This window comes from Schistocerca cancellata, chromosome 1 (genome assembly GCF_023864275.1).
Source record: "Schistocerca cancellata isolate TAMUIC-IGC-003103 chromosome 1, iqSchCanc2.1, whole genome shotgun sequence".
Classification (NCBI taxonomy): Eukaryota; Metazoa; Arthropoda; class Insecta; order Orthoptera; family Acrididae; genus Schistocerca; species Schistocerca cancellata.
The window spans coordinates 484,487,774-484,509,316 of record NC_064626.1 but is presented as its reverse complement, the minus strand read 5'-3'; the positions used below and the strand labels follow the sequence as shown (position 1 = coordinate 484,509,316).

At 39.4% G+C, this 21,543-nt stretch overlaps 1 protein-coding gene across 1 annotated transcript in view; it reads left to right on the top strand.

Annotated features, from left to right (window-relative positions):
• LOC126185676 (uncharacterized) overlaps positions 1–21,543 on the top strand; it is a 132,537-nt gene that overhangs the window by 47,028 nt on the left and 63,966 nt on the right. The window contains exons 4-5 of the mRNA XM_049928152.1: positions 13,109–13,883; positions 13,989–14,141. Coding sequence (XP_049784109.1) covers positions 13,109–13,883; positions 13,989–14,141 — 928 coding nt within the window. The remainder of the gene's footprint in view (positions 1–13,108; positions 13,884–13,988; positions 14,142–21,543) is intronic.

Genomic DNA, 21,543 nt, shown 5'->3' with positions numbered 1-21,543 from the left:
ATGTTAAGAAGACAGGAGCAAATGTTATGACAGAAACAGAGGAGAGGATATCTAAGTGGAACATTTTGTTGGACTCACTGCATTATATTGTTTCTGTCTGTGACCAGGATGCCAATATTATAAAAGCTTTGGAAATACAGAAGCGTCCGATCTTACCCGTCGGCTTTGACCCATGACGTCACAAATGTAGCGGAAACGACCATAAACAACAATTCCAATATGGCGGATATAAAAACATCGCATACGTATTATAAACACTGAAATACACAAGTTTCACAAAAAGCCTAATGACTCTAACGGGACAAGCGTGGGAAATTAGGGGTTTTTGGGTGGGGACAAACTAAATATACACAAATGTAGCCACCGACCGCCATACAAAACCACGCAATACAACGAAATAAATCAACATTACAAAACTGACCAAATACAAAAAAACACATTCCTATCCAGAATCGGACACTTCCCTTGACCTATATAGCTCAACAGAACCTACCGATCACATCCCCCAATACAAAACTAAAAAACCAACACTTCCCTTACACCTACATACATCTACAACAGCTCCCGATCACATAAATTACGATCGAACACTTCCGTTGACCTATGTAGCTCAACACAACCTACCGATCACATCCCCCAATACAAAACTTAAAAACCAACACTTCCCTTACACCTACATACATCTACAACAGCTTGCGATCACATAAATTACGATCGAACAATTCCGTTGACCTGACCATAAACGACACAAAGGTTTCACAAGAACAATCTGCTAACATTGATAGCAAACAAAGATAATAATAAACAAGTGGTACTCGAGGCCAGGCAGGGGGAGGCTGCGCCCCCCCACTGACCCCCCCCCCCCCCCCCCCCCCCCCCCCCGCCAAAAAAAAACTCCCAACCTAACCTCGTATTCAGTGCTACGCTACAGATCAATGTGTAGGTCCCTAACGTCACGGGTCAAAGCCGACGCGTGAGATCAGATATTTCTGTTGACACAAAACATACATCAAAAACAAAAAAAACGGAACTTACCTCAAAAAAGTTCCAGCCCCAGAAACTAGATTGGCCACCACAATCACAACACAAATGCACCCTAACTAACCACTTTCGGCCTATACATTTTACCCACAGCCCTTAAAAAAACCCGAAAAATGCAATAGGCCTCTGGGACACTCTTCCGCCAACAGTACTCATCTAAATGAGACTGAAGGTTGGAAGAGCGCCTCTTCCCCCTCCCAAGAACTGACTTAACCGCCCCCCACATCCCCTCAATTGTGTTAGTGCAAGCCCCAGTATCATAATTCTTAAATTCTAGACTGTGGTTCACTACTAAATGATTAAATCCCCTGTCACCCAACCCCCTATAAGAAGAAAAAGCATCAGAAACTATTGTGGACCCGGGCTCTACATACTCCTCAATTAACCCCACTAATTCAGCCTTCGACCTCCCCTCCACAACCCTAAAAACACATTCAGTACCCCCACCCCCGTGAACAACAGCCCCCCACACTCAAAGACCAGCCACAGACTTCCCCCTCCCATACTTCCTTTTACCAAACTGCGACTCGTCCACCTCCACAAGCACCCCATGCCCACCAACTTACCCCTGTACTTAATAAATTCCGAACACACTTCACGACAAAAGGAATACCAGTCTAAAACAGTCCTCTCACTCACACCAGTCTCAAACGCGCAAAAACTCTGTGGGCATCTATAACAAAAATAATATGTAATAAGCACAATCTCACGCATGCCCAATCTAGACTTCTCGAACCAGGTACCACGCCTTATAGAACGCCATACGCCATCTTTCCGGCAACACCACATGTATCCGTCGCTGGTCCGAGAGGCCGGAACTTTAACCAATTTCATCGCCTCAAGGCAAAGAGAACACTTAACAACTTCGGCGATTAAACCGAATAGTTGTAAGAACTTGATAAGTTCTAACGCTGTGTCGCCCATCATCGCCCTCAACCGAACACTATTAAGGCGGTCTTTCATATCCATTCCTAAACAAAAAACCACAACCAAATACACTCAATAACAAACTCACCCGACGTACAGCAATGAGCATTAAATTAAAACAAACGAAAACCATGAACACACCACCAGAGAGCACCACAAACAAAAACAAGACATCTACAAACACGCCACAATCGCAAAACAAACTCCGCGCCGTAATGACGTCACACACCACAACACGCTTACGTCACGGGTCAAAGCCGACGAGTAAGATCGAAGGTTTCTGTTGACCCAAAGCTTTGGAAAATCACAAAAGGCATCCTTGTTTTGCCCCTTGTAGAAGCTATTCTCCCTCTTCTTTCATTTTGTGCTCATTTAGTTGGTCATACAGGACTGTACTTGACACTATGAGCCCACTTGTCAGTATGATGTTGCACCCCCTCTAGCCTGGGTGCAAGCACTAATTCTGTTGGTAAGGGTGTCATAAAGCTGTTGTATCCTCTCCTGAGGTGAGCTGACCTGGCCCACAGCTGTTGTAACTGGTTCTTGATATAGTGGCACTGGGATCTAGATGACATTTGAGCTGGCCCAAGACAGGTTCTGTCAGGCATGGGTGAGGGATCTTGCAAGTCATGGAAGCGCCTCAACAAGACACATATAGTTCTACATGCACCATGTGTGGACAAGTTTTATCCTGTTGAAAAATGGCACCATGATACTATCGCATGAGAAGTAACACACAAGGATGCAGGATGTTCATGATGTACCATTGTGCCATCAAAGTTCCCTCAGTCACGAGCAACTGTGACCTGAACTAATATCTAATGGCTGCCCACACTATGACACAAGGTGTAATACCGCTGTGCCTCTCCAAAACAATGGAAGAACAGGACCCTTCCCCAAGTCGCCACCATACTAGCCAGTGATGGTCATCCGGGGTAATGCAGAGCTGCTATTCATCACTGAACACAATCCGATGCTGATCATTAGCAGTCTGTGCTTCTGGTCCAGTACTACTCCAAATACAGCTATTTGGCTACACGTGGGATGGTACTTTCCAAGTTCAAATGCTGATAGTCACTGACCAATGGTGTGTGATGACTCAGAATGTTGCAGGGAGTCCATCATTTGTTCTTGAATGGTGGGCACAGATATGAAGGATTGATGATGTGCTTGGTGCACAATACAGGAATCCTCCCTTGTGGTGGTCAAACATGGTTGACCAAAACCTCGACAATAAATACACCTTCCCTCACATCCCCATGCAGTCCAACATCAGCTTTTCATGTCCAAATACTCCACAACCCTAACATGCTGGTGACAACACTAAATATGAACAACACTAATGCACTCTGGTGGTCATTCTATTTGTCATAGCGAATTACAACTTAAATCATTTACATATATGGTGGTGGTGTGCATGTGAATGAAGTTACATTGACTTCAAACCATGACTTCTTTGTGCCTCACTTTAATTGTCAGACAGTGTATGTTGTTGTTGTTGTTGTTGTTGTGGTCTTCAGTCCTGAGACTGGTTTGATGCAGCTCTCCATGGTACTCTATCCTGTGCAAGTTTCTTCATCTCCCAGTACCTACTGCAACCTACATCCTTCTGAATCTGCTTAGTGTATTCATCTCTTGGTCTCCCCCTACGATTTTTACCCTCCACGCTGCCCTCAAATACTAAATTGGTGATCCCTTGATGCCTCAGAACATGTCCTACCAACCGATCCCTTCTTCTGGTCAAGTTGTGCCACAAACTTCTCTTCTCCCCAATCCTATTCAATACTTCCTCATTAGTTATGTGATCTACCCATCTAATCTTCAGCATTCTCGTGTAGCACCACATTTCGAAAGCTTCTATTCTCTTCTTGTCCAAACTATTTACCGTCCATGTTTCACTTCCATACAAGGCTACACTCCATACAAATACTTTCAGAAATGACTTCCTGACACTTAAATCTATACTCGATGTTAACAAAGTTCTCTTCTTCAGAAATGCTTTCCTTGCCATAGACAGTGTATACATCTTAATATTTTGTTTTTACAGATCTGTATTTTGAAAAATAAGTCTCTTAATATCCCCTTAGTATTCTCTTGCAGATCATTTTTGCGCTGTTATCAAATTCTGTAATGGTTGAAAAATCACTTAGGGAAGTAGGTAGGTCATTCCATTTTCTGCTCCCAGTTGTGATAAGTGATGCTCAGAACTTTACCCAGTTTGCCTATCTTCAACCAGTATACTGCAACCCTGTAGTTGATAGTCAGTGCTATCTGGCGTATTCCAAATATTAGACACAGTAATTCCACTAGCATGGAACTGAGTCCACAGTTATCTTGTTTTGTATGTCATAGAGGTACTGTACCCTCATGCTGTTTGCAAAGAATATTATGGATTCGAAGACTGCAGTGTGACATGTTCTCATTGTGCAAAGCAGCAACATGAATTCACTGTAGCCTGCACAAACCAACTTTTGTATTATTTTTGTTGCTTTTCGTACTATCATATGCATGTGCTTTGTGTAGTTTTTTTCTTTTGTTTCCAGATTTCATACTTGTTTTTCTTTAAAATTAGGTAAATTCTTTTTATTGTAGTATTAGTGAGCCTTTTGCTCCCAAAACGCTGTTGTATGCTCTCCAACACACTAAGACCTCTTTGCTCTGCTGCAGTCGTGGTATTGGAAAAGAAGACCAACAATTGTCTGTTTATGTGGCAGTTGAATGAATGTATCCATCTGCATCTATGAAGTGAAGAAGAGGTTCTGTGGCTAGGTTCTAGAAGGTAGTTCCATAGACTGACACTTGTGTGTGCATCCCTTAGTGATTTTCTGTAGCACTTTCAGATTTTCCATGTGCCACCCTGCCTCTGCAGAAGTTGTAGAAGCAACAGTTCAGTGCACCGGATACCTGGAGTGCTTGAAATTGCACAAATATCATAGTTTGCCAAAAAATTAATGAAAACACCTGCAGTGTTAATCATTTCTGTAATTATATCTTTATCATAGATGTTTCTGACTCTATACGTACATTGCTTGGTAAGCAGTGTCATCAATTGACCTACTTTGTCTCATGCCCAGTTGCTATGGACTAAGGCCACAAAACTCTGTGTGGGAAAGAGAGTTACACTTGACTGGCAGGACTGAATCAAAAGATCTCAGTGTAGTCTGAACAGTTTGAAGGTTGTCAGAAGAGTCTGGACCAAAATCACCACAGCACTTTACTAGGCATGGTGTGACCTTTTTTTTTTTTTTTTTTTTGTTAGGTGTGGTATGTTTTTGATTTCTTCTGAGATGAGAACTGACTTACCCAGATGTAGAAGACTTACAGTTTAAATGGAATACAGGACTTAATGCAATTTAACAATATTAGGAGAAGGATAGATTGCTACTCACCATAAATGTGACATGTTGAGTTGCGGACAGGCACAGTGAAAAGATTGTTACACATTCAGCTGTTGGCCAAAGCCTCGGTCAGGAAAGAAAACACACATGCATTCACACAAGCACACCTCACACAGAGACTGCCATCTCCGGCAGCTTCGACCAGAATGCATCAATCACGTTGAACAAAAGCAGCAGTCTGGAGTGTTATGGTGAAAGGGGGAGGGACAGCAGGGTATGGTAGGGGGAGAGAAAAGTGCTCTCCGGCAGAGTGTGCAGAAACTAGATAGCATCATAACAAGACTGCTAGGCACAGTCGGGAGACTGTGGGGTAGGGTGGTTGTGGTTGTGGGGGATGGGGAGAGGCACAAAAAGGAGAGGAGCAGGGGAGGGGGAAGACAGGCAGGTTTATTGGCAGAGGGCGACACTCAATGGGGGTGAGTGGACATGAACAGGGAGGAGGTGATAGGTCAGAGGGGGTGGAAACTGTTGTGTGGAGGGTGTGGGGGCAGTAGGTTACTGTAGGTTGAACCTACGATAATTTCGGGAGCAGAGAATGTGTTGTAAGGCTAAGACCATCTGCACAGTTCAGAAAAAGTGCTTGCGGAGGGGGGGGGGGGGGGGGGGGGGGGAAATCCAGAGGCCTGGGATGTTTAGCACCAATTGAAATCAATCACATTATGTTCAGCTGCTTGTTGTGCCGCAGGGTGGTCTATCATGGTGTTGTCCATATCATGCTCTTACCACAGTTTGGCAGTGACCGTTCATCCTAGTGGACAACTGATTGTTAGTCAAATCAATATAAAGAGCTGTGCAGTGATTGCAGAAGAGCTGGTATATGACATTACTGCATTCACAGGTGACATGCCCTCTGTGGAGTGGGATAAACCTGTGATAAGACTGGAATAGAAAGTGCTGGATGGGTGGATTTGGCAGGTCTTGCATCTGAGTTTCCATGAGGATGTGATCCCTGTGGCAAGGGTTTGCGATTGTGAGCGGCATAGGGACAGACTAGGCTGCTGTGGAGATTGGTGACAGACCATCAGCTGAAGAGAAGAATGTTGGGTACAGTGTCCCTCATTTCATTTTTCTAATATTGTTGATATTCCAGTCTGGAGTTTCCATTGTTTGCTAATGCAAATTGATTTTTTTTTTTTTTACATGCATCAAGTCAAGCCAACCATGAAAGTTGCATTAACTGAACCTTCCAATTTTTATTCTGGCGCTGACCTGCAAAGAAAGGTCTTTACCAAGTAACATGTAAAACCTGTGGTGAGAAATGGGTTATACCTGCAAATCTCCTTCATGTTGGGGTACTTCTGTTTACCATGGTTCCTATTCATGTCTTTATGGTCCTCACTATGACAGGATGCATGGAGACCATTTCTATAACTATGTGAACTTTACAGATGCTTTGCTGAAAGAAGAGGTCTATAATGAAACAAAGAAAATTAGGACTAAAATCCCATCAACAATGAGAGGAAGAGCCAGACGTGGTTTGCTGAGCATTTTGTAGAATTTCAAGCAGTAGGCTGTCCTCTATATTTATCAAATATCAATTTAGTCAAGTGTTTATGTGGTATAATGGAGATATAAAATTTTACTGTAGGCATCAGCCAACAAATCTAATTTAAAGTCTTTAATGCATTTCTTGAAACAGTTTACTTTGAACTGTTCTAGTTTACCACACTAGGAGATGACATAAAGAACAATGGTGATCATTACAAGACATTTACTCCGTGCAGTTTGTAACTAGACCAACTCATCTGTTGGTCTGATGTGTCCTTTCTGTATCTATATAGAAAAATATTTTATTAATACAAAAAGGTAAAAACAGCAACTATCCACTGTTAATAATGCTATTTATGAAAAAATATGTGGCTATTATACATCTGATAGACTTTTTTGTCAGTTGAATGCAATTTTTGAGCTGGGGCAGTTACTCTGTAAGAAGACTTCCATAGGTAAGGGAGGAGTGGAAAAATGCAAAATATGCATATATTGTTAGGGTTTTGATTCCATTATTCCTCAGTTTCTACAACTGATAAATCACTCATAGACAGTTTGAGGCACAATTTTTCTGTGTAACTCACCCAGTTGAGTTTCTGAGCTATGTAGAAACCTAATAGTTTGATTATTTTGTGATCTTAATTGAAAACAATGTCATCAGTTTTATTATGATGGGCATTCAATAAGCAATGCAGCACATTTTATTTCTCAACTGCTTTAAGTCGAAAAAATGTGGAATTTGTTGTGGGACATTGTAGAATACTCCCACTTCAGCTGCTATAGTTTAATGGAGTTCTGATAGGTGGTGGCACTGTATGTAGTCTTCAAAATGTCATCTGTAATGGAGATGTGTCCCAAGCAGAGAGCTGTCACTGAGTTTCTTTTGACAGAGAATCAGACAATCACTGATGTTCATAGGTGCTTGCGGAATTTATACAGTGACCTGGCTGTGAATAAAAGTACAGTGAGTCATTGGCTGAGACATCTGTCATTATCGCAACAAAGTTGGAAAACCTGTGCGATCTCCTGCATGCTGGCTGGCTGCAGGCAGCTGTAACTCCTGCAATATTGGAACGTGCGGACACACTCATTCATGGTGATCAGCGGATCACAGTCAAACACCTTGCTGCACAGCTGTACGTCTCTGTTGGTAGTGCTATACACTCGTCCACCAGTTGGGGTACTCAAAGATGTTTACCCACTGATTTCCTCTCCTCCTAACAGAAGATCATAAAGAACAACTAAGGACCATCTATGCAGAATTTCTTGCATGTTACAGAGCCATTCATGACAATTTTTTGTAGAACATCGTCACAGGCAGTGGAACACGGGTTTACCACTTTAAAATGGAAACAAAACAACAGTTCATAGAATGGTGCCACACCACCTCTCCTCCAATGAAAATGTTCAAATCTGCACCCTCAGTCAGTAATGTTGTGGTGACGGTCTTCTGGGACACTGAAGGGTTTATTCTGTTTGATGTCCTCCCTCATGATGCAGTGATCAACTCTTTAAGTGCATCATGCTACCTTCAGGAAATTGAAGAAACGACTTCAGCATGTTCATCATCACAAAAATGCAAGTGAACTTCTGCTTGTCCATAATGATACAAGGTTTCACCCATGTCTGCACACGCAAGAGGAGCTCACAAGGGAACCTCCCCATCGCACCCCCCCTCAGATTCAGTTATAAGTTTGCATAGTGGATAGGCCTTGAAAAACGGAACACAGATCAATCGAGAAAACAGGAAGAAGTTGTGTGGAACTATTAAAAAATATAAGCAAAATATACTAACTGAGTAGTCCATGCGCAAGATACGCAACATCAAGGACAGGGTGAGCTAAGGAGCGCCGTGGTCCCGTGGTTAGCGTGCGCGGCTGCGGAACGAGAGGTCCTTGGTTCAAGTCCTCCGTCGAGTGAAAAGTTTACTTTTTTTATCTTCGCAAAGTTATCATCTGTCTGTTCGTTCATTGACGTCTCTATTCACTGTAATAAGTTTAGTGTCTCTGTTTTGCGACCGCACCGCAAAACCGTGCGGTTAGTAGACGAAACGACGTGCCTCTCCAATGGGAACTGAAAACATTTGATCGCAAGGTCATAGGTCAACCGATTCCTCCACAGGAAAACACGTCTGATATATTCTATACGACACTGGTGACGGCATGTGCGTCACATGACAGGAATATGTTGTTGACCCACCTAACTTGTACACTTGGCGAATGGGTAAAAAGATTCTTCTACCTTGCCCCGATTTAAGTTTTCTTCTGGATGTGATAATCACTCCCAAAAAAGTGATGAAAACATAACGGATGGACAGATAATAATTGTCTGAAAATTAAAATTAAACTTTTCAATCGGGGGAAGACTTGAACCAGGGACCTCTCGTTCCGCTCACGCTAACCACGGGACCACGGCGCTCCTAGGCTCACACGCTCCTTGATGTTGCATTTATCTTGCGCATGGACTACTCAGTTTGTATATTTTGCTTATATTTTTTAATAGTTCCACACAACTTCTTCCTGTTTTCTCCATTGATCTGTGTTCCGTTTTTCAAGGCCTATCCACTGTGCCAACTTATAACTAAATCTGAGGGGGGTGCGATGGGGAGGTTCCCTTGTCAGAAAATTTCATGGGATTGTTCTTCCTCATCCACCCTACAGTCCGGATCTCACACCTTCCAACTTCTATTTGTTTGGCTCCATGAAAGATGCACTCCATGGGAAGCAATATGTGGATGATGGGGAGGTTATTGATGTACCAAGACATTGAGACATTGGCTATGATGTCAACCAGTAGAGTGGTACCGTGTGGGCATACAGGCCGTCCTGGTAACTTTGTGTAAGGCTGTTGTATTGAATGGACATTATGTTGAAAAATATGGTTTTGTAGCCAAAAGAGTGTGGAATAGTGTGGTGTATTGGAATCCTGAATAAAACCAACCTATTTCAGAAAAAATGTGGTGCAGTGCTTATTGATCACCCCGCTCTTCTTATTAATTTCTGAATAATTTGCCTGGAACCAATTAGTGCATTGGACCCTTGCTGTATTTAAATTGTGGCAGCTTCACTAGATCATCAACTTGTGTGATTATATTTCTGTCATATATTTACAATACTGCCTCACACAGCAAGAATGAGAGAAAGTCATTTATATAAAATAAATAAAGATGCCCCAGATGAGTGGATGCAATTGGATGTGAATGTACACACATAAGCACACCCCGTGACATGCAAACCACTTGTACACCTACCATGCGATCTGCATCACTTCCTTGGAGCACATTTACACAATCTTCACACCTGACAGAGTTGTTAGCAGAGGACAGTCTGGTAGCAGTCCTAGCTGACCATCCAGGTCACCTGATCTGTCAATGAGCAGTTACGTTGTGTGCGGAGCCCACAAGTCTAAGGTGTATTGCAACAACCCTCATAGTCTTCAAGAACAGCAGCAGAACATTTTGGATGAGACTGCAGCAATTCCAGCTGGCCAGCTTTGATCACTTTCAGCAACTTGCTGGCCAGTGCCCAAAGTCCCAAGACATGAATGGTGGTCACTTTTAACATCTCCTATAGTCAGGTTAGTATAGTATTTCCTTTCCTCTACTGTGTTGTTTTGTACCCTGGATCATTGTTCTCCAGGCCACTTTTATTTGCCCTACCCTGTACAATGAACAGGAATGGACCCAGCACTGAGTCCTGTGTAACGCCTTTTGTAACAGGTAATGAGTCTGATCTTACCTTATTTCCCCCTATTTCCTGTCTCTCACACCCAAGCTATAAATTCAAGTTGACAAAATATGTGCAGATATCACAGATAAGTATGACACTTTAATTAAGTTGGCTGTATTTGTATTCTGAAATTGGTGCTTTCAACAAACATGTGCAAAGTTCTAGGTACGTGTGCAGCTGATGTTTTCAGTGTGCTCAAAACATGTTAAGGAGTGACAAGGGCAGAACAACAATTTGAGAATGATAACAACAACAACAACAACAACAACAACAACAACAACAACAACAATAATAATTTTATTGTCATTAATAGTAATAATTTTGTTGTCATCTGGTCATTACAGTAGTTAACAGTGGCAAGCACAATATACAATAATATCGAACTAGGGTTTGAAGAGATAGCAACAACAGCATATCCAAAACTACAGTAGGTTAGATATCGACATTATTTTACAGTGAAGGAAGTACAAGTCATAGAATGGACCAGCAACTAACCAGATGTTCAGTGCATTACAAAGGCCCCAAAACAGATATCCGTAGATCATCAGCCTGAATTTGCTCTGTACTGGATCCTGCGGGATTTTTAATCCCAACACAGACAACTTGCTTTCATTAAGTAAAACAAGATTTTAAAATGCGCGAGGCTGTTGTCTCCAATACCATAAAAGTCAAGTATTTAGTTTAGAGCTGGTATATGATGTATACAATCATCGGTGTTGCTTAGGTCACAGATAGTGATTTGAGCAAAGCCCATGTCATTCAACTTGTGAAGGACATATTTGAGCAAAGTCCATGTCATTCAACATTTGAAGGATTAGCCAAATGAGGCAGGGCAGTAGTTAAGATATTAGCCATATATTCAGGTGGATGGAGTCTGCTCTGTTCAGCCATCCTGATTTAGGTTTACCTAAACCATTTTAGACAGATGCCAGGATGTTTCCTTCATCAGTGCCACTACTGACAATCTATGCTAGTCTCATAACAGCATACTTTCATATTCTGTGTCTATGTATATTTTAACATATTTAGTTGAGTTGTATTATAATGACTAATTCTGTATCATTGTGAGATGTTCCTGGATGAATGAATAAATAAATAAATTAAAGATTCCATGGTATCAGTGACAGCCAAGATTAAAATTTTAAGGTTGGAGTCCAAACAGTGAGAAACAAATTCTGCACTTCACATCTAATGGAGACACCTAAGGAAGTTGCCAAAATATCATGTGAAGATAAATGATAACTTGGCTGCAAACCCAATAACTTCTTTTCAGCTACCAACATTATAGTGCCCTTATAGCAAATAATAACAAAATTCAATGTGCAGAAACTTTTCCAGCATATGAGAAGAAAATGTTAACTAAATTAGATTGTAAAACTTCTATAAACTTTTTGATTTTTTTTATAGTAACGATGCTGTGAGGTCAACTTCGTTATGATAATTAATCAATGGAAAGTCCAGGATGGACTGTAACAATTTTATGATTGTTGATTATGATAATTGTTATTTTAAAGAATTTTGTTTTAATTACAACAACTTTATCTTGCAGGATGGATGTGAGAAATATTCCAGGAATTTTAAGCAGCACAGCAAAGAGTCCCAAAAAAGATAAATGCTGAAATAATACTGGATGAAAGACTTGGTAAGAGGAGGAAGAAGAAGAGAAGGAGAACTACAGATGCATTGGGTGTTTTAAATGGCCAGTCATCCTCCACAAATAAGGAATACAAATGCAGTTTATGTGAACTGAAAACTCCTGATATCTCTGTGTATAAAGCCCATTCTTGCAATAAGTATGAGGGCATCAAATGTGAAAATGATTTTAAGAGTTCTCAAGGAACCGAGAAACAAATAAAAAATATTCATTCAGCAGAGTGGCTGTGCCATATCTGTGACATGATTTTTGAAGAAGAAAACATGCTTGCATCACACATACAAACTAGCTCTCATAATGATATGGTACACCATAAGCTGCAGTGTGGACAGCCTGGTAACAAGAAAACAAGTATTTTCATTTCTCGAGAATACACCTGCAGCATTTGCAACTTCAAAACAGAAAGCATAGCGACTTACAGAGACCATCAGCAGTTTCATTTTCAAAATCCCTCAGAATACAAGTCATCATGTAAAAGCTTTCTAAAGAGAGCACATGGCCAAAAATTGAATTCATACAAAACAGATGATCATTTTGTGGACAGTACAGAGAAAGGAAGTGAACAGAGAGTAATCCAGGAAGAGCACACCTGTAATATACAAAATGGTATCACAAAAGATGGCTTTAATATTCTGAAGGCAGAAGACAAGGTGACTGTTGACACTAATTATAAAATGACTGAAAATCAGAAGTTAGCTACTGAGGACAGAATTCCCAACACAGAACATTATTTCTGCAGTTCTTGCTCTTTAGTGTTTCCCTCAGATAGGTTACTACAGCACCATAAAAATGTACATCATACGCTACCATCATTAAGAAAAGACACATCACTTACTACAGAAATAACCAGTCATAATTTTTGTGATTTACAGCAGAAAGGTTGCTTGGACAGTAATAAGTCTTCCAACCAGTATATGAACAATGAAAATTTTGTGAACTTGTTTAAAAAAGTAAGCACTCAATTTATGCAAGTTCCTAATAGAAATAACAATAACTTAAATGGCACAGAGTTAGCCATTGAAAATGTATCAGGAAGAGTGACTTCCAATTCCACTACATGTACAAAAAGTGACTGTGATTCTAGCCAGCATGCTGATGGTGAAATAGATTATACAATTTCTGGTAAAAATGAACAGCAGTCTGCAACAACTCAGAACTCAACTTTTGAAAACTCTAGTGAATCCTTAGTAACAACACATAGGTCACATTCATCTGAAGCAACCCAAGTAAATAACAGTATTCCATGTAATTTTCCGATTAATAAATTTATGGAAAATGCTAGGACTGACTCAGCTGTAAAACAAAAAGAAAATTCTGAGAAAAATGTTAGTTCTAATTCAAGCCATGAATATTTATTAGGTGCACCATACAGAGATATTCAGAAAAGTGAACTTGTGTCAAAAACTGGAACTGAAAGTACAAAGCAGAAAGACTGTGAGATGAAGGCAAAAGTTGATAATGAAACATCTCTGTCAGATAGCTGTGGGTCAATAAGTTATCCACCACAAACAATGAAGGAATTGAGGACACCTTTTCTTTTTCATATAACAAAACCAGGAACTGCACAGTGTGAAATTTGTGGCAAATTCTTTTCTAGCAACAGTAAAATGATGTACCATAGAGATATATGTTCAAAGAATTTAAGCTGTAAGTTATGCAATAAGCATTTTCTAAATATGAATGATCTACATAAACATAATAGTGAAAAACATCAAACACATAAAATGCATCATCATTGTATGCACTGTTCAGCATCATTTTTGACAAAGGAACTTTGTCTGACACATGAAGAAAATTGTGTATTTGTGCCCTATTGTGATGAATGTGGAGAAAAATTTTCTGAAGTTGATCAGGTGCGGTCTCACAAGGATACAGCTCATAGAGATCCTCACTGTCGCTATTGCGGTAAGGAAATACTTAAATTAAAAACATTACGATATCATGAATTGAGGCATATGAAAGAGACTGCAGAAAAGTTTGAATGCAGTGAATGTGAAAAGGTATTTAAAACAAAAACTGGCCTGAGACATCATTTTGCACTACATACTGGCCAATACAAATTTTGCTGTGATTATTGTGGCAGAGGTTTCATGTCAAGAATGATGATGGAAGAACACAGAAGTAAGCATACAAAGGAGGAACGTTACATATGTGATGTCTGTGGTCGTAAGTTTTGTTTCCAGAGTACATATTGGATTCATCGAAAATGGCATGACAACCCATTCCCATACAAATGTAATTTTTGTGGTCGTAAATTTCGACACTCTTCATTGTTAGCAGTGCACAAACGTAAACATACTGGAGAGCGACCCTACAAATGCCCTCACTGTCCTCTTACTTTTCCTGTTGGAGGCACATTGAAGCGCCATATCATTCTGCACACAGGAGTTTACCCATATAATTGTGAAGTCTGTAAGCGTGGTTTTACAACTCGTCACAAATTTGCTATTCATCTTTCTAAAATTCATGGTGACAGTAAAATGCTAAATGAAAAATCACGACCAAATGAGTTTAAAATGGTCATTAGAGATAATGAAACAGTGAAGAAGCAAGATAATGTGGAGCCATCAGCTGAATGGCAGAACCCTGACGATTCTGAGCAAGTTGATATGAACTTTAGATTAGGAACTTCAGCAGGCGGTGTGGATAATTTTGACCACTTGGAGGGAGCAATGTCATGTTCCTTGGTTCCAGATGAACCTTTAGTTGGAAATGCTTTTGCAACCAGAGTCGTTGAGATAGTTCTTGATGACACTTCTCAAGCTGTTGCTGCAGTGACTGTTGCAGATCCTGAAGCAAATAATCTTCCTGATCTGTGGTATCAGTAACAAAATTAGCAGCATAATCAGCGGAGAGAAACAGCTGCAAGAAAATATTTTGTATATTTATTTTTGTAAGATGCTGTGTATAAATAAAAGTAAGGTACCTGCTATTTATGTTAAAAGAACACTGTAACATGTGAACTGATGTATAATTTTTTAAAGATATCATATGATTCCATTGTTCCTGAGCTAAGCGGTTCTTTATTTCTGCAGTATTTGTTGTATCATAATAGCTTTTCTTTGAACACTGAAGTGAGTCATTTATGTTAACTAAATGTAGAGAGCTCACCAATGTGATACACCTCTAGCAATTAACATGATGAACTCAAAAATTTGACTGGCTATGTGAACGTGTAGATAGATTGTTAGGTTCTTGTTGTGTCTTTATTGTTGCATAAGTTAATCTCCAGTTATAGTTAAAATAACATCTTTGATCTCTGTAGCATTTTGGTTGGCAGTGATCCTACCATGTGATATGTCCAAAACTGAGAGTGTCTGTCCACTAACACACAAGAGAGGAAGGATTTGTGTAAAATAGCTTAGCCCCCCACCCACCCACCTACCCACCCACCCACCCAAGTATAAAACTTTGTTCCCTACTACAATGCACAGTTTGATGCCAGCCGTTAGTTTGTGATTTCCATAAATCGCTTCAGGCAAATGCCGGGGTGATACCAGTGAAAGGGCAGGGCTGACTTCCTTCCCCATCCTTCCCTAATCCAATGGGACTGGTGACCTTGTTGTTTGGTACCCTCCCCTGAACCAATCAACCACAGTTTGACATGAAAAGGGACATTTAATTTGGATGTACCTACTAAATCCTATTGCAGTACTGTCAATGCACTTGCTATCCAGAGGTAACGCCTTATGTGGAAGCTGCTATATCATTTACCAACCTATGTGGAAATTACTGCACACTGTTCTGCTTGGTTGTGATGAAAATGAATGTTCACTAGCAAACTGTGTACAACTACATTGTTGCTTTATATTTTAGGATAAAAAACCTGTAAATTGTTCTCTTACACTTCTCAGCAAAATTAAAAGTTTAGAAGTTTTGTGGGTATGCAGCCAAGTTATTTTCCTTACATGGCGTTTTGACAGCTTCCCTGAGGAAGACAACATGGGTAGTAATGAAATATTGTGTAAAAAAATGACAGCTTTACTGTAAACCCAGTAAATTCTAAACTGAAAGCAGTGATCCTTGAAAGAAACCAGCATATCCATACAAGACACAACCAAGTGGATAAAGGAACAGGCTTCACAGAAAAATGCATAACCCTTTATCTCAGAAAAGCTTGCATTATCCACTCCCAAACAAATCAAATTGACTTTCATGTACCAGATGTAAAGATCAATGGGCACACAGTCCATGTCTAGTGTGCCCAGGCATCCAGATGAATAACAAACTGAGGTGGCACCAACACACAGATAAGTTAACCAAAAGGCTCAATTCTGTTGAATTTGCACTTAAGGAATCTCTTCTGTTATGTTGCTCTGCAAGCAAGATTGAAGCTCCCTCTGTACTGTCTTATGGTATTATCTTCTGGAAACTTAGCTAAAGACAAAAATTATTTATTCTGTAGAATTTTGAATAAGAATATTGTGGAAAGTTGACAGCTACTCATCATGTAGAGGCCTCTTCAGTAATTTAGGGATTTTTTACACTTTTATGTCAATCCATTTACTTGCTACAGGAATTTGTTTTTAATTACAAGAATGAAGTTAGAATGAACTACAACACTAAAAATAAAATTTGTTTTCTCTACATTACACACCCCAATTCAGAATGGGATTTTATATTTTGAATCACAAGTTTTATAGAAAGCTGCTGCTAAACATTAAGCAGGAAATTAAAGGATCCTTATTAGCCACTTCCACCCAACTGATTAGAATATTTGGACTCAAATGTAAATCCTGCTTAATTCTAATGTTCATATTATACAGGTATTTACTTTGTATATATGGTAATCCAACTTAGCTGGCCACCTCAGATTTCACCTGAATTGCTTAAAATGTAATGATTGTTTTTACTTAGATGAATTGTGAAAAAGTTGTCACTCAATGCTATCTTCGTAGTTATAATAATTATAGAGACATCAGTGGCAGCTCAGGTGTTTCTCCAAATGGAACAACAACAATTTCTGCTGCTAATATTGTTGTTATGAAAGAGAGAAATCGAATAGCATTTCACTCTTCAGAGTCGAATTAGTAGTTTAGCAGTAATTCAGAATGTAGATGATAGGATTTAACTGTTTTAAACATGAAACTGACTGCTGTCTTATGCAGAAATTGATGAGTTCATACCCAAATGAGGAAATATGTCTTGTCACATAAGGGGCAAGTCATGATACTGATATATAAGGGTTGTAGAGGAAATGTAGTTTTCATTCTACCTGTGTCATCCATGTGTGTGTGTTGGTTAGCTTAAAAAAATAAAAGTCTTTCTTAAACCAAGAAAAACTAGATGTGCTAGTTCTTTACAGAGAATGCAGAAGGAATGTGAACAGAACAGTTGAACTGTATGCACATAGCAATCCCAACTTACGGTGTAAAACAAGAATGATAATTCAGCAAATGTGCAAAATATTGTTATTGAAAGGACACTTGAATACTATGCAGAGCATAAGGTGCAAAGCTGCAGTGAACAGAGTGAAATAAATTAATGTTCTGGTAGCTGTTGTTCATAATCTACAGGGCAGTTCCAGAGAAATTGTGATTACCTCTGAATAACCCTGTACAGACAGCGGACAGTGTTCTGCATGAAGTTACATAAATGTTTTGTTCAAAGTATTGGATAAAAACAACAGCTGAATGGTTCAAGGAGAAGAGCAGTGGCTTTCTTCAGAGTAGCAATAATCAGTGTTTGGAGGTTAGCACTAGTCATAATGTAATACTGTTAATGTAAGTCTATTATAGCTTGACTAGGTCTGGATCTGGGGGACTGGGGGAGGGCGAACAGGGGTATCATTCCTGGGCGGCAATTTCAGGGGCACTAAATTCATATTCTTGAAGAAAAAAAACTTGTTTCACAAAGCGCTTAGCATCCAGCTATCAGTTATTCATATGATTTCATATGATTTTGAAACACATCCCAGTTGGGTTTTGAACATATTCTAAGTTGATTTCTGAATGAATAATAATTTGTTTTTTGAATGCATGTGTAGTGTACATGATGTCTCTGCCAGGGGAATCCCTGTTGCATCTAGAAATAAAAAAAACTTTCCTGCAGACAAAAGGGGGCGGGGCTCTAAAAGCTGAGCTGAATAAATCCAAATCGGTGAATACCAATCACTGTTTGTTTATGGGGTTGGTTGTGTGTTCAAATGATCAGCATGGTTATAATTATTAGCAAAATCCATAGATTCAGATTACCAGAGTCAAAATAAATGACTAACAGGCAAGAAAGGTTACATATTAATCTTCTCGGTGTATCCAAGAACTGAAATTTTGACAGAAAATTTTTGCCAGACCTCTACTCTACTGAGGGCCAGTTGTACAGTCCCTGGTTAGCAGCCACTTTTAAGTTCTATTCTTGGAATAGCATGGAAAACGTGTTGCACGAACACTTAATAATTTTAACTGGACGATAAACATGGGATAACTAAATTGGGGATTGGCAGGTTAGTGAAGTTAACCGCAGAATAACTTTTGACAATGGTAGGATAGTTACAGTATCAGTGATGACAAGATTGATTGTTAGAATGAGGAAGGAGAAGAAATGGGGAAAATCACACAAATTATATGGGAGAATAGGATGATTCCAAATTTACATAAAAATTTCATACTACTTCTTTTTGAGCTCAAGCTTGAGAAACTGGAGCTCATGAATGAAATGTGAAACTATTTCATGACATAAAACTTTTTGCTTTTATTAGACCTAATAAGCATTTGATATTGGTACATGTTTATGTAAGTGAGGTAGATAAAAATGACCATTTGTGCCAAAACAGTCTCTCTTATTTTCCATGTGTTACAATTGCTGCAATATTAGAAAGGCTTATTTCGTTTTATTTAGCCAACAGTGACAAAATAGACATGAGCAAATCAAGAGACCACACAAGTCTTGACTGCTATTCATATTAACAGCTTTTTTCAGTATTAGATGACATTTTGATATTTCATTGAGCAAAACATCTGACGAATTTTGATAAGTAATGGATCCTTTCACAGAAAGGAAAGCACAATGTGTAAAACTGTAACTAGACGAGAGAGAAAAACTGTTTCTGGAGTTCTTATTCTCCCAGTTACAGATAATCTCATAGGATGTCAAACTAGCCAACTGGGAGGGGCACCATAGGATACTTTAATTTCCACTATTCTGAATATAGGTTTGACGGCATCCATTGCAAAATTCCAATTCCACAGAGCAAAATACAGCAATGTGTGCTAGAAGAATGCTGTGTGAAGAAGAGGTGTGGCACTGCACTACAGCACACTTAAGTTCAAGTAACATGTTATACATTTCCTCGAACATATATGTTTTACATAACAAACTCTTCAGAAAGACGAGTGATAAAAATGAACATATTTTTGTAAAATCATTTTTTTTAATTTTTGATGTCCTATCTTAAATGCTGGGGGGAGGCACTATCTCACTATCAAGTTTTTGCCCCGGTTTGATATCGTAGATCTGGAGCTGAGCTCGACAAGTTCCACTTCCCTGAAGGCTTTCCTTCATGATTGGATTTACAGAATACGAAGTGTGAATGAATGAATGCCGTTGCAATACATTTGCAGTTTGGCATATTGTGAACATCATTTTCTTGTGAATATATTGTTGATTATACAGGGGTTGTCCAGAAAATAACAAATGTTTTGGCATAACTAAATAAAAATTAGACATCAAAACAAACCTTTATTTACAAAGTTACAGTGCTTTACTTTATTTTTCAATGTAATCAGAAAAGTTGTCAAAGCATTTATTGTAATGTGGAGCCAAATTTCAATTCCTATGTTGTACTTCTTTACCGCCAAAGTTTTGAGCCAGGATGTCGCTGCTTGTCTGAGGTCTGTTTTCATCCAAAAATTCCTTTAGTTTCAGGAATAACTGAAAATAACTTGGTGTCAAATCAAGACTGTAAGGAGGATCTCCAAAAATCTCCCACTTAAGACAATGAAGTTCTTGCTGTGTTTGTGCTTATGCTTGAGGTTGCACAAAGTAATGAATCAAAAACACTTTTGCTGACAACATTCCATACCTCTCATTCTGGATACATGCTGAAGTCGTTGAAGAATTTCATAATAGGCCTCTGAATTGACTGTTTCTCCTCTTGGCATGAACTCCGTAAGGATCAAATAAATGGCACTACACACTTCACATTTGGCAGGATTTCCAGTGGGTGCCACCATTTTCAAGGTTACAGTACAAAGAGGCGTGACCACTTGGCAACCAAACTCGGCCCACACTGAGATGGGGGAAGGAATTAAGTGGCAGGCTTCCATTTGCTGTTGTGGGGTATCGGTACCAGGCATGGTGTGTAATCACTCTTTACTTTCTGGGTGACCCTCATGTAGCTGCATGTGAGAATAATTTCCAGGTTGTTGCTGGAAATATTTAGTATTAGCATCCAGATAGTCCTTTTGATAATAGCCTCAGAATGTTGTTCGATTTCAGTTGCTATTGTCAACCAGCAATATCATGTTTAGTGAGATACTGTCCAACTGCAGAAATTGATTTTCCTGATCTTATCCTGTTTCTTCAAGGGATCAGTTTGTTATTCTGGATTTTGCAGTGTTAGTGGTAGAAGATGGTGGGATGCTCTTCCTGTTGTCATACCTCCCCCCCCCCCCACCCCCCCACCTCTGTCCTCCCTCCGGACAGAATTTATACACCCCATCTGTCCGTGTCTAATGTTATCCATGGGAAAGTATGAGAGCATTTCGAAATGTTTCTGAATTTTGTAACTGAGGTAAGATATGGGTACCTGCCTGGTATTCACGTAGTTGGATAGTGGGATACTGCCGAAAAACCACATCCAGGCTGGCTAATGTAATATCACATTCTCTGTATGCATTTGGAGCTGTGTGGTGAGTGTAGAAACCGAAGCATTACTTAGTGACAGTGGTGAGAGAAAGAAACATGGATAAATTTTATCTTTGTGTTGCAGTGGAGACAAAAGTTAGGGTATGTTGAATAATTTTTCTGCTGTAATAGCTGTTTGGACACCAAAAATATTGTATAACACAGAGGAATAATGAAAGGTAGCTCACCAAAGGAGAATGTTAGGTGATATTTAATCCTGAACATTATTCTTGAAAGTTATTTATAATAGAACCAGTTTCATAATTTCTACATCAATACAGAGTAGGAAAGATGCTGAGGAGATTGATGACAAACGTGCATCTTCAAGATGATAGTTTACTTCAGATTAACAAAATTATTTTCAGCTATAATATGTGTGACACAATACCACAAAGACGAGTTCAGTTTGTTTGGATATGACATTATAATGCCTTGCATAACAGTCACAAACGAACAAATTCTT